Below are 26012 nucleotides of genomic sequence, written 5' to 3' on the forward strand. Positions count from 1 at the left end.
ATGAACAGCTTGCTTAAATTTTACTCAAAATGGATCTAAGTACTACATCATCACAATTATATTTGTCTCTTTTTTCTCCTAAAAGCCTTTCCTGTGAGGGTATCGTTTCCTCGTTCCCATTTCCTTCACAATAGATTGGGCGCTAGCCCCTATTTTAGATTTTATGAAACCAATTGCAATATTCGAAATCACGCAACCCAATACTCGAAGATCACCATATTCCTTACAAAATGTACAAAGTTTGTGCCATCGTATCCCCTATCTGCACACTATGTTTTTATAGTAAATTGGCAATCTTCTTCAATTAAAGTTTAGGTTTTCGCACAGCTTCATTGACCTTAGATTTACCGCATTTTTGTTGAGTTATAGGGATTCGTTTTTTATCTGGTTTTTGTCAGAACGAAAGTGGGTCGCGAATTGACTAACGAGGCTCAAGAATTCGTCTTGGCAAAATAATTTAAAAGTTATAGGTCTTTTATAGCGTATATAGTGGTGCCTGAGGCATGACATAATTATTATCATAGACGCCAAATGTTTCTCTTCCTTTTCTCCTTACTGAACTCCGTGATTTAGTGACTGAATTATAATATAACCCGTCGCGACATTCTGATTACATAATCTAAGAAGATGGCTGTTTTTCTGCTTAAGTGTTTAAAATAAAAACTATTTGAAGAAACTTCGTGTTGATTTTTTGTTGTGGAATTCTTCATCTTTATATCGCTACGGGGATTCTAATAGAAAAAAGACGGGCGGAGACAAAACGGAGTCTCTGTGTTCTCTAGAAGGCCTATCGTCCATTAGCATCCCAGTTCTGAGGTACCGGATAAACAAATAGATACATATTTAATCTAGCATTCTAAACAGGATTTCATTTATTATATATTTTAGCACATTATACAGCTGTCGGTCTCCGGTTAAAACGAACAACTTAGTTAAGAGTTTTAGGTTGTTGGCTAAACGCCGAAACATTGCGCATGAATGCAACGCATTTTGATAGTTACAGTGCGTTTCTGATTTAACTAAAAAATCGAGTGCATAATTTGTATTATAACGGGTCAACAAATAGTCATTGCCAACGATCATGCGTTACACCCTTCATTCAGTCAATCAATCAGAGTAGTATGCTATGTTCATTGGCTTCAAGCTTTCGGTTAGAAAGATGTACAAGTGCCCCGTCACCCTACTGGTAAAACCTTTCTAGGCAGCATCGTTGTTTACGTCTTAAAGCTAGGGTCTGATCGTCCAATCTAAAGTCACGCACTATTTTTAGCCATTGCAAAGGAAGCAGTCAACGGTCGACACTGCGCCTGCGCCACTGGTCAGCAGTACGTCCTGCTTCAACACACCGACAACTAAAGCCTATAGCGTTAACTTGGGTAGTAAATGCTTGTTGGTGTGCAGCGTTCGTAACTCCTGTAGGCAGCATTGTATTAACCGCTAACGTCGCGTTCTTTTTCGCGGTCGTTCGTCAAGGAGTCTGCGAGCTACATCTATAGGGTAACTAGTAAATCCTATAACTTTGCTTTCGTGATTTTGTGACAACTAAGGAACCTGTGCACGTATCGGATCCATTAAATTTCTCACTAGAAAGCCCGCAATGATGGATTTTATTAAGAACGTTCTTTATATTTTAACGTACCCGCTCTGGTACATCTTGGCATTAATGATCGGGAAAAAGGAAAAGCCGTCAGCCATCGAGGGATGCAAGGAAGATGTAAGTGATTATATGATTATGTCTCTATGAAGCATTCACAACTTCAGATTTTTTTCCCAAACACTATTAATACAAACCACTTTATGGCACCGTCGGTTTACTTCGATTCCGTTTATGTTCCTATTTAATTGTTATGCTCGTCTTCACTGAGGTTTAAGTTTTTAAAAAACGACTTAACAAGTTACACATTGTATTTAATCATAATAAGTTAATAGGCCGTAACAATTTTAGCTAATTAGTATTTTTTGGAGTTATTTGAAAACAGGCAAAAAGTTGGATAGCACAAAAAAGTATTTCCAATTCAATGTTTCACTTAGTCTATTCCTTCATATTCTATACTACATAACGGAAAACAATAACGACATTCACTTTTCTTATTGCGCTAGTTTAAGTAGTTCTTCTTATTTTATCATTATAGTACATTGCATATGGGAAAGATCTATATTCTTCATATATATGGCAATTAAAAAAAAATATGACTACTAAATTTAATTTTAATAGCTAAAAAATAGCGTTAACCATTCAAAAGATCGCTACTGGAAGTGTAATCGATTATTACCTATAATGAAATTCTTTATTAAAGCTAATGACTCGGTTTTCAAATGCCATACTGCAAGAAAGCATGCACGCCCTTAAAAATGTAATATAGCCATCTTATTTAGGACTACATTAATTGGACACTTACGACTGAAGTACGTTATGAAAGCCTTGCTACTTGTCTTATATTCACTTGAATTTTAACGTTCATATGGGGATGTGATGTTGATGATGCGATGTGAAATCACGTGATTTATATGCCGATTCATTTCAAAGGAACCATTATTAAATTTCTCTGTTGAATTAATAGTTTTTGGGAATCAAAGTCGATAATAATCGGTTTCTTTAGTAAAAATGAGCTTTTAGAGACTGCTTTCAGATTAAATGATTACACTTTGTGAACTGATATGCATTTAACCAGTGAAAGGCTATACACTTCACTAATCACTTATTAAAAGATGAAAGCGGTTTTAACATAAAAAATAATGACAATTTAAACTGCTCGTACATGTTACCAGGATACATGTTGTATTCCCTTTTCTAGTCCATTAATTGTTATCTTATTATAATTTGTGAATTCTGATTCAACTACGCAAGTGCACCATCTATTAACAATATGGTTATTTTGTGTGTATGTTTTTAGCGAAACTCAAAATAAGCCATAAGTAATTTTTAAAAATCATTCTCATTGATTTAAAGTGACCTTTCGCATTTCTATTCTAAAGAAAAGTTGGGTGTAAATTAGAGTTAAGTATTATCTAGAATATTTAGTTAAGGATTTTCAAAATGGGAGATATTATGGATACTTTGATCCATTAACGAAATACTGTACCGCATGTTTCAAGCTTTTTTTCTAATTCTTTTAAATACATCTTACAAGTTGCTTTTAAAAAAAAGGATTATAACCCTTATAATCAATAATAATATATAATAATAAAGGTTTAGTTAAAAGCAATATTAGCTGTCACATCGTCACTTTTACCTTATATTTTTTATCAACGCCACTTTAAACCCTTTTCTTCTTCTATTTTTAATGATGAATTGGTCTCAACATAATGTATGTAAAAATGTGTTCCACGAAGAGTTTCGCCTTTAATTTAAAACGCATTTTTTAACGGGATCTGGGGTAGCTCATTTACATCATCAAACATTGTATAACTTTGATGGACCGTATTTAAGCTGTCGCAAAAAAAATGAAATATATTGAGAGCGCGACTCTGAAATAACAAATCATTTCAAGGATGACACTTAGGAAGTACCATTTCAAACAGCGATTATTTACATCACATAATGCAGCGTGCGTTTTTAAATAATAACAAAATCTTAGAACATTGTTTTGTGATCACTAGTTCACTGGCAATGATGTTAAATTGGCTCCTTTGGACAAATTCGACCCTGTGGAGTGGGAGCGAACTGCAAAAGGCATTCATGAGCACATAAACAAGCGAGCGGTGGAAAACGCCGAGCAAGTCCGTGCTGAAACTTTAAAGGTGAGAAATCATTTGATTATTAAAACCTACATAAACCATTGTATCAGAAAACAATATTTGTTCCATAATTATACCTGGAACGTGCATAACCCATTATTGCTTCTCCATTTTATCGTTAAAATGGGGTTTTATTAATTCTAGATTAAGATCTATTCTAATTCTTCTAATTCTATCTATCAGAATTGCTTTTAACGGTAATACCTTATTTACTTTACCTGCAATTTTTATTCAGTTCAGCATATTCATATGAAAATATATTTTACGTATTTTTTACTTAGAAACAGTACATAAAAATAGCATTAATTTATAAAAAAAACATCCTGCACACAGAAAAAACATCTTTTAGAGAATAGCTCGCGCAGTGTGGAAAGTATATATAAATATGCTGTATTCTTTATCTTCGCTAACGAACACCGTACTCTATAGTCAAATTAAACGGCATTTCAAAATAGGTGGCATCGGGCACAAAAATAGACAGCCTCAGTCTTTAAAAAGTAGAGTGTGTAACCTGTAAATTCCCTATAAATTCCCTGTAAAAGACAAAGAACATATTGGCTTGTTAAAGAGAAAGCCATTTCCTTATCAGGAAAATGGCATAATAAGGAAGGACAAGCAAAAGGGGAAACTAAATGACATTTAAGTTAAAAATGGCCACAAGCCTATTTCCGCAGCGTATCATTGTAAAAAATTGATGTCGATATCGATATTCGCCAGTGATTTTAGGCGCTTAAAAGCCTTTAAAGCGATAACAGCTTCAAAGGTCAAAAAATTCCTACTCTAGTAAAATGAAATAATTTATCTGTATGTGTACTAGAATAGTATGTTGAACAGGTGCAGCTTGTTGTTTGTAATTCTAGACAGATGAAGATGAAGGAGAGTCCGAAGAATTCGACGATGACTCGATCGAAAATCTAGAGACAGACGAGGAGCTCGTCCTGTCAGATTCCGTTAAGAAGGCAACAGAAGAACTCCAAAAAGAAATAGAGGAAACAATGAAGCTTAGGGATCAATTGAGAGAGGCTGTTGAAAAGAATCAACGGCGTCTCGAAGATACTGTTGGAGAAGCACAGAAGCCTACCAAGGTAAGTAAAAACGACTAATCTAACGTGTTTCTCATTTTTGATTGTATTGTATATATATTTCCTCTCGTCTAGTAACAAAAATATACATAAAAATCGACGCTAAAACTGCTTCAGAATGAGCAGAATTAACTGCTAGTTAACGACTCTTTACTGATGGTATATATTTCTTAGATTGTAAGAACTCATATATTACGAGTCATTGCCATCCATTTTAGCTTTCTTGTTAACCCTATTTAACCTGAATAATGAGGTAATAATAATGATGATGAGTTCAGCATTCGTGAAAATTATTTAGGTATGGTTTCTAACAAATTCAGCTTTTTTAGGCAATCTTAGGAAGACTCTTTTTAGAAGCAAATAGGTGCTAGCTATTGACCTGGCATATCCGAAACTGCAAGCTGCTAAAAGAAGGTTACGATCTGTTGAATCAGTTAGTTGTCAACTGTCAAGATTTGTGTAGAAATGGGAACTTGGTTTTCCAATCGTGATCCTTTTTCTGACCGTGACCGTGGAATTTACAAACATTTACTTAACATAGTGACCACCTTTTTAAATAAAGCTTATTGTTATGTATGTACAATATAATTGTTCAAGCTATAGTATTTAATGTATTGAAAAAGATTTTTCCGAAGCGTGTGGGTTATTTTTCTTATGAAGCTTGGCTCAGTAGAGCATAATTAAACAGTGACACGGCTTGGACGGCTAAATATTGAGCTGATTATAAATTGCTACTTTAAGCCTCCCATTGCCAACATATAAACATTTGAAGTAGCGGGTGCTTTTGTAAATATTAATCTACCATGTTTTTTTTTGACATCGTTGTTATTTGCGTCAAGATACTATGCTTATATGAATTTCAACGATTGCACTTTAACCGATTGCCACTTCATCACTCATTTAATCAAAATTACTGGAATTTTTACCCAAATTTGAAAAAAGAACGGTTTCAGAATATGCTTGATGACAAAGTTAAAATGTCACCTACCACAATAGTATGTGTCTATGGTATGTTCTGTATTATTTGTATGGAAAAACTATTTTTGCAAGACTTGTTTCTGACTGTTTTATCGGTATATTACCTTTAATCGAAACTGGTCTATTTCTAATTGTAGTAGTAGAATTACACGTCCAATTGGACAGTCTGGCATACATCGCAAAAGCAAAGAGTTTGACACACAACTTGACTTTTGTTTTTTCAATATGCGCTTATCTAACTTAACTTTGAATTTCCGCGCACTCAAATAGTAACAAATGCTTTGGAGGCATATATTAGCGGAATACGTACCCCAAGTGGAAGTTTATCTCCTCTATTTCAATAAATCGTACATTCTTTACATCGCTAATTTTTTATTGGCTAACTGAGACCTCATTACATCTCAGGACAGATTTTATTAACTTCATTGAGTGCCAAAACCTTCAAGATCTCTTGTGAAAGAGTTCCAGCGATGCATTTCATAGCTTTGGTTATCGTTTGAAATATACGGCTCGCTTCACCTTTGTTTGTGGAATCCTGAACTCTAAATCAGTCTTATAAAAAGAAAGATACATATTAAAGACAAAACTCCTTAGAGTCTATATGTGAAGTTTACCCCGCGTATATCTGTAATATGATAGTGTTTAGTTTGAAACTGATATTAATAGTACACGCTTTCTTCGTTGAAGCTCTTGTACCAATAAGTACAATTGCCAAAACCTTCATGCAAACTTAATTAGTATACAATCTACATACCTTATCCGTAATAACAATGATAGGTATTTATTCATCATCAGAAAACCAATATATACATATTTACGATACAATATTAAATTGTGTAATAGGAAAGGTCGACTGACGTTCAGGATACGCTCCCAGGTGTAACTAAGAACATAGTCGTTGAAGCCGCCCAGAGAACCCAAAAAGAATTTGATCGAATAGCCAAAGTTACCGACGATGCCGCTAAAAAGGTGTTTGCTGACACTCAGCAAGCTAAACACAAGGCTGCGGCAGGAATACAAGGTGCCATTGGAGAAGTTGACGCAGCCGCCCAACATGTGGGAGAATTGATCAGCAAAACGAGCGAAGAAACGTTTAAGCGAGTTAGTAAGAATTTAATAAAAGTTTAATTCGGGAACGATAACCATATAGCCACAAATTGACCTTGCCGTAGTAAAAAATAACCACGTAACGAGATATAATACGAGTTCGTGCTATCATCACTTCAACATAAAAGGATTGAGCAATCCTATTAAACTATAATTATGTTTTCTGGAGCATTCTACACAAATAAAATCGGGGCCTCTAGATCTAAAATTGGAGTAAGTAAAATCATGATAATTTTGAATGCTGTTATGACCTTTAATAAATTATGTTCCCGGAAAACTAAAGGTTGAGGGTGGTGCTGGAGAAGCTACAAATCTTCAAGACGAGCTAAACGAAGCAATAAAAACGACTCAAAAAAATGCTAAAGGAACCGAGGAAACAACAGTTGAATTTTCGGAAATCTTCGACAAAGAGACTCGTGAAAGATTCCAAGCTCTTGAGCAGGTAGGTGAAGACGTAGTCATCAGCATTCATCAAAAGTCACTATCTCGATATATGTATATAAACGACTAAAAATGCTGAATAGGCTTGCACCTGTATGTAGTGGTTAACTGAAATCATTATTCTAGGATGTTCTGTGCTTTGCATAAAATACGTTGACACTTTTAGATTGGGAGATAACTCACAAGTTGTTTTTCTTAACAACGGCTTATGGCCCAAAAGAATGGTTGTCGGTTACATGTATCTGATAAACACTCTCTTGTGCCGCGAATCCTTTACCAAAGTATAGAAAACGACTAACTTTTGCACATCTTCTGATCTAAACCTACCACGACAAGATTGTACTTATAAATTCATCTGCAAATCATGCTACTTTTTTATTAACTATATGTGTAAGTAGCATCAAACAAGGAATAAGGTCTGCATTTATTTTACAGACTATCCAGGAGGACGTTGACAGTGTAAGTAGTACAATGCTGTACGTAAGTTGAATGCTCTGCAGTATATTAGTAAAAAAATAAAGTAACATTGCAAATCAAGTGCGTTTTTTACCGCTAAAACAAGGATGGCTATTTTAGCTTGCTTTGCTCGGGTGTAAATCAAGTTACAGACCAGTCTTTTTCTATAAAGGAAACCTTTGAAGCCTTTTACAGACTTATAGAATATTTTTTAAGTTCTCTTGAATGTTTTTACAAACCGGCACTAGTATTGCAGAAGATACTTATAATTGAAACATTCTGTAATTGAATGTCGAACCTCATTAACAATGTTTGTATGATTATAATCGAAATTTCTTACTGTAGTGTACAAATTCTTGTCTCCGGACTATTTCATTCTCACAAGATGCATCGTACTCACTGCCTGGACGGTTGTAATTATTCATTAACAAAGGTAGACTGCTTAAACTGTACTGCTTTTTTTGGAAGGGAATTTACTGAATACGGGGTTATTAAAAGCTCGACAAATTAAATTTTAAGCCGAACTAAGTGCTAAAAGGAAACATTTTGTAAAGTCTCCCATAAAGTTACAGCGGATTTCATTGTCAACTTAAAAGGGGTACTTATTGCTGGAACACTGTTTTCACCAGCGGCTAGCGCAAAAGCCACGCATTGAATTATGCCCGGAAATATAACGGTCAACTGAGAATAAATAGCCTGTACTAATTTGATTAATCATACATAATCGTAACTAATCTAGCCAAATTATGAAAACACATTTTCTATAAACACAAAAAACTGGTAGAAAAACATAACGTTTTATTAAGCATTCCAATTTTTAATTTGCCAGCACTTACATACATTATGTTCTTTCAGCCCCTGAAGAAATTCACCAAAAACTGAGTCTTGTGTAAATTATAGGAATCGTATTGTTGTAATTTGAGTTATTAAATAAACGAGTACTTTCTGAAATTCCTTAATTACCGTTTTTTTTTTAATGTACTATATCTTACCACATGGTTCTGTCAACGGTCACCGTTACCGCTTTGGATTGCGTTTTTTTCATGAGTATTCTGCTAACCTAACGTCTCAGCTCCAAACAAGAACCATTACATCTGTGTCACTTCAGTTCATTCTTATTGCTTATAATATCATGTTACAATATTCCTGTTGTCTTGCTTATCCTGTCCCCAAAAAGATAACCTAAACTTTGGTTATTAAGGTATACAGCTTGTTATTCTACTTCGTCTTTTCTTTCCAATACAACTATTCCACAATCTCAGAAGTATCGAACCCAGGATACACATATGCATATAGTTTTCTTGTCCTTATGTTTACGTTTGCATGCATGGAAAATTTAATTTTTTTATGGTAAGCGTTTACAGTATTTACGGCAACTAAAACTTCAAACAATAACCTTCAACGTAGTTTTAAAATCTGATCAATTTGTGCCAACTAGCTTCAAAATCAATGTAATGACCGCTTTAGTTACATATAGACAGATCGACAACCTCAGTATATCTACTAGTGTAGTAGTTAAATGAAGCCAAGTGAAATAAGTAAGCTGACGCGTAAGTTGATTGAATAAGCCTAGCTTGGCATCTAATCTAAGGGCGGCAAGTCTGTGCTTAAACCTATGCGAAAAGGTTTACAATAGAGACGTTCAACAAGGCACTAATAAGTTGATCTCTCATATATAATCCTTATTTGAGAATCAAAATGCTTGAACCGTTTTCCAAATGTATACAGCGGATCTCGCAAACCACAATTTTAAGTTCAAGGCCAAGAATCTTTCTTGCAAATTTGTTGTAGTTCTGGAACATATTGCAAGAAAAAGGTGTAAATGGAAGCTACGCGAAGATGAAATGCACGTCGCTCCATACATGCCGCACGCTCAAATTCCTTCTGGACTAATTATGCACAATATAAGCTACACGATGCTTCTTTTACATGCCATACTTTATATGCGTATATACTCTACTTCGTGTAAATTTGTTGTAGTTCTGGAACATATTGCAAGAAAAAGGTGTAAATGGAAGCTACGCGAAGATGAAATGCACGTCGCTCCATACATGCCGCACGCTCAAATTCCTTCTGGACTAATTATGCACAATATAAGCTACACGATGCTTCTTTTACATGCCATACTTTATATGCGTATATACTCTACTTCGTGTAAATGAAGATATTTTCAATTCAATTCAGTAATACTGAAACCTCTAAAAACAATATTTTCTGATCTAGTAAGATGCATAAAAAATCAGTTTCGTTCTTTATATATAATGTAGTTCTTTATTTACATGTGTATACAAATATCAAGCTTATTTCCAGAGGAAAGCCTCATAAGATTGTCACCTAATAGAACAGAGGATTATGTGTAATCCAGTGCGCCGTAGGTTTATTCTTTGCACTTTCGTGTGATGTAAAGAGAGACTTCAGAGCTTCGGAAGCGTTAGGGTCGTTTGCTATTGAATAAGAAGACTTGCCAGCAGAATTGCTTGACGACGTAGTTACCTCCTGTTTTATCGGTTTCATCTTCTCTTGTTTTATTTTTTTTGATGCTGGACCAGCAGCATCTTGAGGGTCAATTTCAACCTTCGGGTTAGTCTCATTCTTTACCTTCTTCCGAGCCGCTTTAGCAGCACATTTTCGCTGAATCATTCGAACCTCCATCTCCTTTCGTTCTTCTTCGTTAGGATTCAGAATGATAATTTCGCTAGGATTCATAAGACCACTGCATTTAAGACACTTCTCAGAGCTAACGTTCTTGCGGGCACGTTCGCTAAACACACAGCCACATCGACGGTTGAACACGAATTTGTACTTCCCATTCATTTCAAGGCCGGTAGTAGGGCAGATATAAGCTGCAACAGCATGGTCAACGTAATCAGTATTTTTGGTCTGTACATATTTGAAAGCGGGGTTGTCCGTGAGGACTAGCTCAGTAACATCTTTTAACTGCCGAATGTGTGCGGCTGTTTCTAGAGGTGACTCGACACGACGAAGTAAGTAGTGAATGACGGCCTCCTTATTATACAGTCGACCTAAATCACATGCCACAATCGGTTGCTTCAGTGCTTGCTAAAAAGGAAAACAAGAAAAGCAATAGTTAGAGGCATTGAATGAATAAATATAGACTATTGTTCTTAACTATCTTATGAAGAATAGAGTAATAAAATGAAACATTTACAGGAGAAAGATGTGTATATATAGGTTTCATTAATCAACAAACGTAATCCTATGTTTTCACGATTAGGATAACTCTTTCTAAACAGTTAAGTAATGAATATGTAAAGATTTTATTTACATTACTTCAAAAAAAACTTTTCCGCAAATTCAATAAGGCAGATGGCTATGCTAAATGGCACGATTTAACAAGATGTTTTGTTCACTAAAGAACAGGCAAAATCTTTTTGACTAAAATAAACTACCCTATAAATCTAAAACTGAGTAGTTATTTCACGTAATAATAGAAGTATTTCACTACAGTCATTACTCTTGACTATTTTATAGTATAGTACGATATATCTTTGATTTACGAGAAATGCGCGTTCGACAAATCTTCACTGTATTTCAGATATTTCTATGCATTAAATTGTCGGTAAAAATAATCAATTTACAGGTCGTTTTGAGAAAAATGGCTGTAAGAAAACAATTATATAATAATCAATTTACAGGTCGTTTTGAGAAAAATGGCTGTAAGAAAACAATTATATAAGTCACGTTATCTAGTAAGACGATGGGATACATAAAAGGCGTTAGTGGGATCGCAGGGGACCTACTAGGGATGAAGCACCTCCTAATATATGAAAACACTTCTAGGGCCGGTACTGCGTTCGGTCGTTCTAGAAAAACACTCACTTGCTCGTTACGGCATGTTTATTTTTATTTACTATAAACATCCCCAAAATGCATGCTTCGTGCTTCGTCAGGAAAATAATTTGTTTGTGCCTAATGAATTTCTACGTCTTCACATAAAAAAGAAGAATAGTTGAGGCTTTGCCAACAATGTTATTTATACGAAACCGCAGATACTGTATCCGAAATTTTAAAACGTCGCTTAAAATTAAATAACTCGTTACTGTGAAAACAACTAGCATGCAATGCTTTACGGCGGAGCTACAGGTAGAATTATGACAAAATTATTATACGTACCTGCGAAATTGCGCAGTGTTTCCATTTAAACGCGTTCTCTGCTTGCATATCTTTCTGTTCGTCCTTCTGCTTAGTTCGTACAAGCTCATCGCGACGAGGTATAGTTCCGCCGTCACATCCCATCGTGGTTGAAGTTTTACTATTCAATGCGATCAGAAAGGAAAGGTCAGTTGCTCAAAGCCCTCTTCTTTGCGATAATACAGCGTAACATAAGACTTCTGCACTGTATCAGTCAGCTAAACAAACGCTTCGATGGTATGTAAACAATGTGTTGATGATTTTTGTCTGTAATACTCGACAGAATGAGCCAGTGCTAAATATATTGTATTACATATTGCACCTTTTACATCAGTTTTCAGTAATGCTTGATTACCGCACTTGGTAGAACACAACCCATGAGTAACTTTTCAAAAAAAGCGTGTAACCACATACAATAATCCCAGTGCTCATCAGCGATTGATCCGATGGTTATGAATGAATGTATTTTTGCGCGGTAACGTTTCAACGATAGCATGACATTATTCGTAATTAGCTTAATTTCGTTAGTTTCATTTTTATATTATTTGTAATTGAATCGATTTAATTTTGATGTAACTCACCGAAAGGTTGGCAGTTACTCAACTAGAACATCACGCTGAAAATCCAAAGTTATGAAGTTCCGTGGGGTCATAAAAAATACTCACAACCTTCAACTCCTTCTCCGTAAGTGAAATTCGTGAAGTGTGCGAAAATGTGTAGGTACCCGCATATTATGTAAAATGGGTACTAGAACTATTAATATCTTATATAAGGATTGGTGTTCGTAAGTATTTTTAGAACTTAATTAATTTCCTTAGAGAAGCCTCAATACATTCGTTTACTGCTTATTCCGTATATGCAAATACTAAACAAAACAACAACCTTTATCATTTGTCCTCTATTTAGATAAAAAAAACTCAAGTATAAAGAATTCGATCGGCTTAATTCACACTGAACATTCATAAAATACTTAGTAAACAAAAAACTATTATGCATTTTGTCAACTTTTTTAAATGATACTTTCGGGATGTTGGAATGTACCTAATATGATAAATCAAGGTACACAAGCTAAGCTTGAGAAAGATCAGCGCCTAGAAAAATGGTTGCAAGTATGCATAAATCACATTGCCGTTCTGCAGATGTGCATCAAACCTATAATATTGGTACGTATTTGGAGATACTGTGAATTGTATTTAGTGTATGCATCGGTCGGAACGCAGTCGACCGTTTCGGCGAAATTCGATTTTTCTAAAATTAAACCCGATATTATAAGTGTATATATAAGCGTTTCAATAAGTTGCCACTGTTATTATAGATGAAAGTGGATGAGATTGTTTAAATAGCCATCTACTGGACAATGCCGATCCGTAAAGATTTATGCCATATTCCGTGGTTACTGGATGCAGCGTCTTTGTACTTGATGCATGGATTTTAATCTAATATAAGTGTCGAATAGTGCGTCATGAGTTGCAGCTAGAGGCCAAATTTGCAGGTTGCAACAGTAAGCGTAGTTGAACTCTTGGATTCAATAAATACATTCTTCAGAGTTGCTATCTAGAAACGTGACACAAGCGTAAAAATAAATGCGGTCCATTAACTATCATCCAAAGTTGCTGTCTAACTATTGTTATCTTTCAAAATAAAAATAATAACTGAGTAACAGAAATAACTTATATGAACGGAAAGGCGGCTGCTATTATTCTTACAGGCAGATGAAAATATCGACAGGTCAGTGCACCGGAAAACTTTGAAGCGGCAAAAAAGTTTCAGGCTTCATAAAATTAATTCAACATAGCAGATAGTAAATAACAACATTAATTTTTATTTGATTAACACATTTTGAGCTAAGAAATCTGGTTTTTCAAAGCAATGCAGCGTTTAACTCCTAAGCATTTACATTTGTTGTTGAATTCGAGCATATGTAGGTGCGGTCCATATGATATCGAAGATCGCAAAAGAAGTGGATCTGCAGCTGTCGCAAAACACCCTAAGCCTTGTCGTGGTCGAGCCCGCCAACAAAGGGGGACTTCAAATGAAGATATCTATCGACAGGGTGATTACTTGTTTTCATAAATTTAACAGTACAACTATGTGATGTCAATACTCTAGCTAACAAAAAAAAAGTGGTTGTACATGGGCGCCATATGTAGCAAATCTGAAAAGGTTGCAAGATTTCATAACAATTTCCGAATTTATTTTTATCTGTTTCTATAAGATTTCGTACGTTAAAAATATTCTTTAATGAATACACCTTTTTTGTCATACAGAGCATGAATTCCTCCCCAAGCAGAAAGTGGATGGGACTCTAACAGGACAATGTCAGTGACCTTAACTTCTTTGTGTTACTGGGTTATTGATCCTACAGAATTAACATACGTTGCAGAATTAGATATAAAAGTCATTCAAAAACTCCTGTTGCATTATAGGACCATAGAAGTACATATTTACTATTTCTATGACCCTATAAGGCAATGCTCAAAGCGTTACAATACCTAGAATTAAAGACTTTTTGTTAAACCTGCCTTTCTGATATTTTTGCTTTCGTCCACAATTTTGTTCAGCCACGTTTGTCTCCTACCATTTTAACAGCTGGACAGTATCGTCAGATTTTTTGCTTGTGTCATATTGACTGCTGGTTCTTACTTTGCTTTGAAGCGGTGCGTTTTTTGTGCACAATTAATTTTTTTTCTTAAAATTACATATCTACTTTCTTTCTTTCTTTCTCTCCTTTTATATTTTATCTTAAATAGGGTCGTGTTGCTCAAACAAAATAAAATGTTAAAATTCGGAAGTTTTTTAAAAAGTAGCGAGCTTTGCTCAAAATTTGATCCTTGCTTCAACATTTTGCCAACACGTACTGTCGTTCAGATAATCTTTGTGTTTTTCTCCTCCATGGGTTTGAGACTTTTTTTTAATTAAAAGTTACGGTATGACGCAGTGTTGCGAAAGGGGACTTAGTGCATTGTTAAATATGCATCGGAAACGAAAAAGCATTCAGCAAAATAAGTCCCACGGTAAAATATCCACAAGACGACGTACACTCAGTAGTAGCTACATTGGCGTCTCACTACGTCTAGCAATGTAGAAAACACATAGATTCTTAAACTTGCGATGCATTTATTTCAACATTTAAGAAGGCAGGACTAAAAAAAACCTAACTTGAGCTCGGATTCTAAAGTGAATGCTTAGAGATAAAAACCTCGAAATCTAAATTACCGAATACTGGTAAAGCGATTAAGACAGATTTTAAAGACGATTCAGAGGTATGGAAAACAAAAAAATATCAAAGAAGACTGACAAAGAGACGATAAAATAGGGTAATACAAAAAAAAATAGCAATACAAAAATAAGACTTTAGGATCAAAACAAAATTCCTTGTCTCCACTTTCCGTTGTTTATCCAAATGAAAACGATATTTAATCCGACTAAAATAATAACAGCAGGATTATACAGCCAAATAAAGACTTAAAATATTCTTTTAACACTTGACTTTAAACAAACTACAAATTGGGCTAAAGAAGCAATAAACAACGACTCGAACGGCTTGAACAACATACTACAAAATAAAAACTGCCTCTTGCCATTATTATATAGCCAGGATTTATTCTTGGTGGCCTTACGCACCCGCTCAAGTGTTTGGCTTCAGTTTTATTCTAATTTAATGACCCTTACGTTTAGAGATGAAATATCTAATATAAATCTTTTGATATACGTACTGTATTATCTTTTTTGTGACTAAATTAACATTTTTTAAAACGCATAATTTCAAGGTCCACACATTGCAACTTTAGCCCGCCAAAGGCATTAATATTGAATTTATTATTTACTTTAACAATCAATCTAGGTGGCAAGCAAGCTGATATTGTAAGATTTAACTTAGGACATGTAGAGAATGAATAATAAAGCAATATCAGGCTATTTCAAGCGAATCCGGCGGACTTTAAAATTGAAAGACCCTTGAATTACGCGCTGCTAGCAAGCGAAATTTGGCTGGTAAATATTTCAGTCTTTTAGATATGTATGAGTGAGTTGTGTTCAGGGAGAAGTGAGTTGTGAAAGAAAGCCATTTTTAGTCTTTAAAATCAACGCTCAGTGGTTAAGTCTTTATCACTCGAAGCTTACAGCGCTGCTGAAATTCATCAGACATTAGTCATCGCAAAGATTAGGCAAATAGGCTTTAGAAAACACAGTATGGAAGCGGAGCAAAAGTTTCAAGAACGAGGTTGAAGTGTTAAAGGTCAGTAAGGTGGTGACCAGATGTCGGAGCCCGAAAGACAGAAATACATTACCGTAACCGAGGAAGTCTTTTACAAAGGCAGAGCTTGAAGTATAAACTCCTGTCGGCCAAAACTGGTGTTTCACGTGTACTATGTTACAGAATTACTAAATAGATTTTATAAAAAGTGGCTCTTCATGATTTGATCGCAGGCAAATCGGAAACCTGTGTGGTGTATTCCACGCGCAATTTGCGAACCTTTAACAAAAAGATTTGGTCGTCATAGCTGAGGCATGGTTCAATCTATACCGCCAGCCAGAGAGAAACCGGCTAAAAAAATGTTGCCACCTTAGAAAGAAATCAAGTTCGGCGGCAGTGTCAAGTAGGTTTGGACATAAGGCGATGGTAATACTTGTCACGGATATTAGATTTATCTGCTAATATAAGATACTCGTTGAAAGTGAAACAATAAATACAGCCCGCTGTTTCCAATTTCTCAAGTCATCTAGGGACCATTGGCACGGCAATCGAAAGAATCCAGTCTGGTTACTTGATAAAAACAGCAAAAGCTCATAATCATGCCTTAATTGCTTTGTGGACTAAGCAGAAAAATATCTCTATGATTTGCTAAATTATTATGGCGAAATTTGAAGAGTAAAGACGTAAAAAGTCGCTTACAAAACCTGATGTAGGTGAACTTTCGACCAAAAGGCGCTTAGTTTTTCAAACCGGAATTGGCTTTAGACCTAGGAATTCCCACATCGCCGTTGAATGACGTTGTTCTTTGATCCTTATACATGGAAAGCGCATAACTCCGTTGAAATTATCTGACGTATTGTCTAGAACAGAAAACTATTTGAAATGCACAAAACCACGATGCGAACAAGGAATCGATGATATTGCTGATTTTATTATTTTATATAACTCAAAGATCATTCCTTTGTTCGAAGTTGATAACGAATGTCGCTGTAACTATAACATGTCTGCTGTCACAAAAATGTATTCCGTTTTTGCGTTATCGTTAGTGCGATGTATTTGTAATTTTGAAAAGAACTGTCAATGATTGCAGATGTAAACATGTAGTTTCTTTTTTAAGGTTAGATATACAACCTCGACTTCTTGGATACGTTTTTTTGTTTGACCAGAGTCTATGTTGCTTTAACTCCAAAATTGGATCCTCCTCATGGAATACCACTAGACATTTAACCTATTTATTGTTACAGGACGAACTTTTCTCTGAATACATAATGGGCGGTGTTTCTACTGAGCGCAACGAGATTCATTTGGAAGTACCGGTGGGAATGCTGGCTGAAGTGCTCAGACATGCTGTATCTGCCCATTCATTTAGGGTAAGGGGTCGTTAAGTTTGGCAACATATTCTTTTACGTCATGCCACTATTATTAAATGGTGGCAATGAATCGTCTTGCAATACTTTCATGTCAAAGATGTCTCTATTGATCTAAATTGAACATTAAACACAAATTAGGTTGCATAAACGGTTATTACAACCGAGAATGCCGTTATCGGCACTAACGTTTTCAATAATTTGTCGAGAACGAACGCAGGACGACGGTTTTCTCGTAATTATTACATTAGTTACATCTGATATGATAAAAGAAAAAATTGGCGCCATGTGAGACCGACGTCTTATACGGAACCGACTTTTGTTCAGGCTCTTAAGGTAATTGTAAGAATCTTAGCTAATTGATCTTTCAGGTTAGACAACAATTATTGAACACTGGAAGAAAGCTACACTTTTTATATAAGATAGTATATAAAACCCAGCACTACAGCATAACAGATAAAATCTACAATTTAGTTAAAAATATCAAGAGTAAGTCCTAGCTTATATTCTTTCAAAGACATTGTCTTAGGTACTTCTAACTTTCGAAAGTCGGTGCTGTTAATCTTGAACTTTAGCATCAAGTGAACATGTAAACATTTTTTACTTCCTGGGAGCTTTAACTGATTATGGCTACAGTAAGACACCTATACTGCTGGAGGACCTCACAAGTCTGCTTTAGTACTTAAAAACCTGCTATTTCGAAAAATTATCTTTCATTAAACGAAGAAGAAGCGATGTTTATATTTACTGATTTTTTTTCCAAGTCATTTTGCGATTCGATATAATTTGGGGTAATCACGATGATACGTTTACGTTAATTTCAATTAATATTCAATATAGTTAGTGGAAGTAATTTTACACTCATATTTATATTTGTATTTGATTGTCATGTAAAAACGGGATTGAAATTTCAGTTAAAGCTGTCAAAGAAAGCTTCGCCCATTTTGGTTGCTGTAGCTGAACTTCCTTCGGCAGTCAGCGCCGAGAGATGTGTCTCACACGACATTCCTGTTAGGGTAAGTAATGTACTACCCGAGTTCATTAAGGTACACCACTGAGGTAAACTATTAAAAATAAAAAATATCAATTCTTGTATAACACAACATATCATGTGAGTTACGCCACCTCGTAAATATAACTCTTTAATAAATCACAAGTGTGCCTACATTAGCTGTTGAAATATAACCCAATAAGAAATCAACAATTACAAAAGGTAACCTAATCTATATTATTAGTCTTGTTATATTTCAGTATCATACGCATATTAGGTATAATATGGTATACATGTGGAGTTAACGGCTTGCAACTATATTTTATATCTTCATTTGTTCTGCATTTTGGATCTCATAATTGCAATTTTGAGAATTAAAGCTGAGAATTAAATAAATGTCTTCTTTTAATTACAGTGTATTAGTACAGTTATTAATACCTGATATATTCGTAATATTGCCATTATTTTTCAAAGTTGTAATTATGAATACCAGTACTGTATGGCCCCTAAAATGCATTTTCAAATATTATCACTCATTTTCATTCATAACCGAATAATCATTCTTGATATATCATAATGAGGCATTCTGTAGTAAGAATAGCGTGTATGAAGCATTACAAGTGTCATTTTTAAAATGATTAATGTAAATGCACTTATTTGTAAACGTACCCTAGGTGATTCCTGTAGCAAGTTGGATAAAGGTGGCTGAACAAGAAGACATGGAGGCTAAAGTTCGTTCCTTTCAGGTCTGTTTAGCTTTTCCAATTCGCCCTACTTTATTCGAAGCGGGATCTCAATAGTGTTTAATTATTTATACCATCTTTATAATTCCTGCTATAGAAAGCCAAGTGAAAGCGCTTATGCTTACTCTGTGGTCAAAATTACGTTAGCCGAAAAGGTAGGTGGAATGTTTCGTTGATTGAGTTGAGTTTGGCTGAAGCCATGCCAATCAAAAGGGCCGTGCAGTTTCGGCGGTTCGCCCTACGATGAAAATGGCTGGTCTGCAAAGCTCGAATGCCACATCAGAGAAATTTTACTTTTTGTAAACCAAGTCTTTCGAGCGTGTTTTGTTTTGGTTTGCCCTGTTGTGAAAAAATCCTCAGTTTGTCGCTAAGGCCATCTATTATAGATGGTGGGGATCGTTCACCGACCAAAGAAATGTTTTACTCAGGTGTATGTTTGGGCTCAAGCACGGATGTTCATGCATAACTGTAACGCATGACCACGTATCGAATCAGCGTCGAACGTCGAGTGTCTCAAATGCTGGGCCAGTCAACAGGCAAACTCAATAGAGTAAGCCCTTACCAGTGACGGCACCAAGTCGCACCTGAGGAGCGAGAGAACTGAGCAAATCGATTTTTTTCGTAACCCCATTAACGAAGCTCGGATTTTGTAATGCAGAGAACTTGGTTGCACTAAAACGAGCAATTCTAAAGCTTCTAAGGATCGATGGAAAACGCGTAATGAAGCAGGTTCCTCAGAAACATACAGATATCTTGCGCGCAATAGTGAATCTCTCTTGATAAACGTGACCCAGCAAAATGAATGAAACAAAGTAAGAGCAAGTAGCCATAGAGCTCTCGTTCTAATAAGTCTCTAATAGGGAACATATAGTTTGTGAGATCTGGCGTCAATCACGAGATTTCTAACGTCTTTGTATCCCCCAAAGAAAACTTTCGGTCGGAGATAACATCGCGGTTGGATGACCTCTTCCATGTTTTTTTTTTGAATAAAAAAAAAACTTAATTATCCGTAACTACTGATGCCGAAGAAGACCTTACGCAAAGATGAGAAACTGTGTCAGTTAAAGAAAAGAGGAGACGTAATAAACAATACGTGTCACACTTTAAAAACGGCAAGCATGATTTACAACAGGTACAGCAAATCCGAATTCTACTAGAACGAATGCGGTCAATATCAAGCACGTGTGTCTTCAATATCATCAAAAACAACGATGGTGACATAGAGCTTATAGCATCGGCCGAAATACCCCAGCAAGTACGGGTCGCTACTACATTTAAGGAAGTTCAATATCCAGCAGGTGAATAATTCTATCGTTCAAATTTAGACGATTTTAGTAAAGAATTTAGAAAGCTAATTAAAATAATTAAGTAATAAGAAGGATTTAGATTAGTATGATAAATTAATGATATTATCAATAAAGATTAATATGATCAATTTTTGAAAACGTTGCGAAGGTTACGCCATTCAAACGTATACTGCTGAGGCTCCATCGGATTCCCACCTATCCCCACTTGAACGAGATGTAAGTATCGCTATTTCGCCAGAAAAAATAGCATAACATATGTGAAACTTGATTGTTTCAGAATGTGGTGCAGCAGAAGTGCAGATTGATATTCGTAAGCTGTCGTCAATATTCGGTGGACTTCAGACGCTTCCTACATCCTTTGAAATTCATATGGTGAACAAAAACTTTGCACATATAATTCTTGACTTCGACGATATGCGTGCGTTACTTGTTGCTCCATCTGCCGTACACTGACTAACATAACACTTAGTCAGACATGTGAGGTACAAGCAGGCACCACTAACTCGTGGTGCCATGGTTATAATATGTGACATCTGAGACTGGAAGATGTCAGCAAAGTATGGTGTTTAATAAGAGCTCAATAGACAATGGCATTATACTAAGCGCACGAAAGTGTTTTGCCTTGTGGTTAAAGTAGAATAGCGTACCAAAAATTGAAAGACTCGTAAGAGATTAGATTACCAATCATTAATATGTACAACATATATGTGCACAACAATTTTTATTCTGCAACAGTGACGTCACAGACTGTGTGTCAAATGCAACGCATACTACAATGGACCTATATCGAACGTAATAACAATTATTACTACAACCATTATATAGTAATTTTAGTTAACTTTTCAAGAACAATACATAATTAGTTCAATTATTTAATTAAGCTTCCTTATGTATGTTTTGTGGGTTATGTTGCACCCATCGACATATATTGATGCAATAAAAACTAATTTGTAGAGCCTTATCGTGTTCAGAAAAAAGTATTGAAAAACCTTACCGTCAGTGTTTATTTTTAATGTTTGTTCTTGACTATTCTATGGTGTCAGACGAAGGAATCGACAGATGACATCTTGCCGACAGACAGAAATAAGTATGAGCCAAGATTGATTGAATTTGATGCAAATATTACAATGCACCCTAGTAGCTTTCATGTTTTCTTATTATTTTTATTTTAAATTCAATTCGATTATTGAGTCTTGCAGAATTATAGATTTTGTAAATAGTTATGTAGTCTTTTGCATACCTATAGTTATGAACTGGCTCATTTCTTACCTTTGCCTTATATTAAAGCCTTTTTGTTATTTCAACTGCAATCCTTTGCTTTTTTCGCACCTGAACTTCAACTGTCAACGTACTTTCTACTATGGTCCGAAGTGCAAATCGTTCTTTGCATTTTATGTATTGAAGTGCGTTTCTGCAAAACTTCTCAATTATATAAGCGTGTGTTTTACAAACACCTCACTTTGTTTATCAATTTTCAATATGTAATTTTCACATAGTCATAAGAGACGTATGTAATCATCGCCCACATATCCTTCAGTTTTTCGGAGCCCTATTAGAAATAGGATCGTTCCGTAGATCTCGATGTTTAAACGTTTATGATCAGTGCCAGGTACATCACGTTTCCAAGTATGCATAACTATGAATTGAAAAATATTAATTGAAATTCTAAAGAAAACGGTAAATAAAATGTAAAAAATACGCCGTGGAAGCTGAATCTATTAATCGCAGTCGTGGCTATTTATGGATATCTGTGCGCTCAACTACTCCTATAAACAATTATTTCCATTTCTTCTTTTCATTTCATAATGCTGTCTACCTGTCTTTGGTGAAACAGTTCAGTTAAACAATGTATGAATTACAGAGTATCTATAACTCATGTAATATGGTATAAATATTTGGAAATCTGCTTATTCTTAATCTGACATAATTATATAAGGTTAGCATCTCGAGAAAGGGCTTTTAGATACTGTGGTCTCTGCTGAAAATCAAGTTTCTATTAACAATCTATTAAGCTAAGATTGTGTGCGTCAGATCAAAAATCCTTTTGAGATTTTTGGGATCCTTGGGATACGCAAGGACTAACTTGTGTGATCAAATATTTATATCGAAACCTAAACAACTAACACTAGCTGCTTTGATAGACCCGAATCCACCTTATTGAGTAATATTAAAGGTGGCTAAAACGATTGCAAATATAATATACTGATAATTCTTTGTAAGATTGATGAGAATTTTATGACTAAACACCTTTTGTAGTGGATCCCTGAGAACAATGTAAGCTGTTGTTTACGAGACAACACCGTGTCGCCGTTACAATAAAACTCACTTATAGGTAGCTGGGGTAGAGGGTGTACCACTACAGTCCGGTAACCCAAAGTCGTCTAGAATTAGTTGGGTCAACATGAGCTTTTTATAATCTCACCACACTCGCACCATGTTAGACTACGGTGATAACTACGGATGACTACGGTTAGATAACGGTGAGATTAGAGATCAACCGCCTGTCACCGATATGACTGGCATATCTCTAGTACTGACACTGTCGATTGTCTCGTGTGAGCATTCTGTATCTGTTACGTATGCACCATTGCGTTTAAATTAAATAAAACAGGCATATTAGATGCCCTATAAGGGTAACAGTAATGATTTCAACCTCTCCCAAACTGCAACCACAAGACTTTGAAATTCTGCTATTAATGAAATTTCATATTGTACGACTCATTATTTTTATCACTTTTTGGAAATTAAGACAACTGGGCGTCTGTACTGCATGAACCTTTTGGTTTCCATGAACGTTTTAGATATATCCTTTATTTTTTGAAGAAACCTACTTATGTTTTTGAAGTTGAAGTTGTTTTATCCAAGCATTGGAAACAGAACGATCCAAAGTATACTCGTTCATCAACACATTTCTTCTCCTGAAAAACTAGTGATAAGAGAAACGTCAGTCTATTTCAACCTAAAAATCAAGATCAGTTTTACTTTTGTGTGTTGTAAATTCTTGATTAGACACTTCAGAAAAAATAAGCTATTTTCTGTGAAGTGTATCGGTCCAATTTTCCAAAAAATGTATAATATATATGATAAATTAAATAATCTGCCGAGTAGTTTTAAAAATAAAGAGACTGATTTTTATACGCTTTTCTATAGAAGTTTTTCAGTATTTACTCTTTACCGATTAACCCTCATATCCTGTAAACGATTCAGTATGAATCCTAGTATGATTTTAAGATATAGAGACTTGATCATCCAGCCGCGTTCATTCTACGGATATACAATCAGATCTTATTGGCGTAGAAATTATTTAGAGAACATTTCTCGCTTTCTACACTCTAATAAATAATGACTGCTAGCTAACTATTGGGTTACTGAGACATCCTGGTCAAAATTATTTGTGCTTTAAATTAACAAATTTGTTCGTTGTTTTCATAAAAATTTCGCATATAGAATAAAAAGAAGCCTATAATTCTGCAAATCAAAACACTTTGTTGACTCACGTGACAAATAACCCATTGTGTGACAGATTGCTTTGCTGGAAAAAATTAACTGGAATGTTTTCTTAGCTGATCATGTATAAATGAAACCCCCCGCATAAAATAGGAGCAAAATGTATAAGAAATCCCCTGTAGTATTAATTTCGTATCATAGCCTCCAAATGTTTTTTACAGGGCACAAATAAGATCGAAAGACCCTATACATGCTAAATCCAGCTCAAAAATTAATTTCTTATTAACAATCTGTTCAAACAACCGGATGTAATTTTGGAAGACGCAGAAGTTGTGGGTATGATACAGACACCTTGGACAGTCCTAGGAAGTGAAGGCACTTCGGTAATAATGATGATCATACAAACTTTACCGAACTAGAATTTTCCGCATGATATCTACAGAAACTTCGTCTGGAAACTGATGATTACGCAAATATTGATCCAAAAATTTGCTGCAAGTAAAACAAGAAGTGTAACACTAACGGTAATAAAATCTATTTTATTCTCTAATATAATCCTAACTTTTTATGGTTACAATCATGTTTCAACCGTTCAAAGTAGAAAACATGCCGCTGAAAGCAGTACCTCAATATGATACATCCTGATCTTTGAATCATTAAAATCAAATGTGTCCAAGTGTTTTCTAGGAGTTTCAGCTGAAAGTATTTGTCTAAGCCAAACAAAAAGCTTTCTTCAGATTTAAGAAAGAAAGGCAAATTGGAGAACTTACCCAGTTAAAAGATGCAATGCTCCAACGGAACGTTCCACCACATGGTGGCATACAGGGCTGCTTCGTAACTTACGGGACAAATCGGTTGTCAATGGAGAAATTATTTTACCTGTGACAGCAAGGGTTCCACAAGGGTCTCTCCTGGGCTAACTCCTAACATACGATAGAATGCTACCCAGAAATGCTTGATAATCCAGTAGCACTAGCCACTCTTTCTTTTCAGGCTGTAGTACTATTAAATGAAAATCTAGAGTGATTCGGTGTGAATCTTGATAAAGAAACTAAAAATTGGTGAGTAGTAGTCTCGACAATAGTAGTAAGTCCAACCGGCGTGCCTGTGCCTCTCGTTTAGCGCACATAAAATAGGTATTCTACTCTGGTAGTGTTGGTTCTCATTAATTCTATTACATATATCCTTCCTAAAAACAGCTACTTTATTAACCAGTGGATAGAATCGAAGTTTTTAGTATACATCGTCAGGAAAAACTGTCCGTCTTGGAAAGCTGAATTAGTAACATTTTTTCTTTAGTCCATTTTTTAGGGCATTATTGCAGTATCAAAAAAAAACATTCTGCGGAAAGAATTACCCAAGGGATCAACCAAATACTCTGGCTGGTGGGGACGACGTTTTTCATACGTGAATTTTCAAGATTGCTGTTTTGTCGAGTTTCAGTCAAGTGGCGAACAACTTTGCTAACCGTGATACCCGTAAGCTATCACAAGGAATCTGGCCACAAATAACACTCTTACGGGCTCTGGCTCAATTTTTCCAGAACTTCGTGTTATACACACGTATCTAAAGCTCGTGGGTACTGTTCCAAAAGCGGCATACCACTTTTCGGTAACTCGGCCTGTACAACGACCTCGATCTTCTTGGCGGACTGCCAGCCTGCCCTAGCAGAACTGACCGGTACGTCCATGCAGTTCGGTCTATAGTCGGCATGCATAAAAGTAGCTGTATTGTTTAACCTGTTTTCCGGAGAACTATTAGCAAACAGTGTGGACAACTTCAGGATATATTAGTCAAAAAACGTTTTGGCCCTTTTGATCAAACAGTATCTGCTCACAAGACGACAACTTTTGTCTGCTTCCATTCTAAACTCACATCACTCATTCTTCTAAAGTGACGCAAAATGCCATGTCTCTTAGATGCTCTTCCCATTGCAAGCGACCTCATGTAACCCAGTATGGCCAGCCATGACTATGTGCCTCATACGTATGTCATTGCCTTGGATTTA

At 35.5% G+C, this 26012-nt stretch overlaps 3 protein-coding genes across 8 annotated transcripts; 2 read left to right on the forward strand and 1 right to left on the reverse strand.

Annotated features, from left to right (window-relative positions):
* The first annotated feature begins 1295 nt into the window (after positions 1-1295).
* On the forward strand, positions 1296-8761 carry LOC111250109 (uncharacterized). Its single transcript, XM_022804834.2, has 7 exons — positions 1296-1714; positions 3601-3741; positions 4599-4823; positions 6642-6899; positions 7189-7347; positions 7782-7805; positions 8658-8761. Exons 1-7 carry the CDS (start codon positions 1598-1600, stop codon positions 8682-8684), a joined length of 951 nt encoding a protein of 316 aa, XP_022660569.1. The 5' UTR covers positions 1296-1597; the 3' UTR covers positions 8685-8761.
* A 1284-nt stretch (positions 8762-10045) lies between these two features.
* Positions 10046-12279, reverse strand: LOC111250111 (replication termination factor 2). Its single transcript, XM_022804835.2, has 2 exons — positions 11937-12279; positions 10046-10862 (listed from the first exon to the last, which is right to left on the reverse strand). Exons 1-2 carry the CDS (start codon positions 12057-12059, stop codon positions 10137-10139), a joined length of 849 nt encoding a protein of 282 aa, XP_022660570.1. The 5' UTR covers positions 12060-12279; the 3' UTR covers positions 10046-10136.
* Positions 12280-12441: 162 nt separating this feature from the next.
* Hus1-like (Hus1-like checkpoint clamp component) lies at positions 12442-22275 on the forward strand. Of its 6 annotated transcripts, none has more exons than XM_022804837.2 (7): positions 12442-12638; positions 13880-14007; positions 17394-17519; positions 18431-18532; positions 19182-19253; positions 20383-20548; positions 20835-22275. In XM_022804837.2, the coding sequence occupies exons 1-7, from the start codon at positions 12587-12589 to the stop codon at positions 21008-21010; spliced, it is 822 nt and encodes a 273-aa protein (XP_022660572.1). In that variant the 5' UTR covers positions 12442-12586; the 3' UTR covers positions 21011-22275. The 6 variants fall into 6 exon arrangements, with proteins under 6 accessions (XP_022660572.1, XP_022660575.1, XP_086843232.1 ...); XM_022804840.2 differs by having other exon boundaries at positions 12609-12738; XM_086987106.1 differs by lacking the exon at positions 12442-12638 and adding an exon at positions 12835-13117 and having other exon boundaries at positions 13871-14007; positions 20706-20979.
* Positions 22276-26012: the final 3737 nt, after the last annotated feature.

The sequence above is a fragment of the Varroa destructor genome, unplaced genomic scaffold (assembly GCF_002443255.2).
Source record: "Varroa destructor unplaced genomic scaffold, Vdes_3.0 BEIS01000004.1, whole genome shotgun sequence".
NCBI classification, from domain to species: domain Eukaryota; kingdom Metazoa; phylum Arthropoda; class Arachnida; order Mesostigmata; family Varroidae; genus Varroa; species Varroa destructor.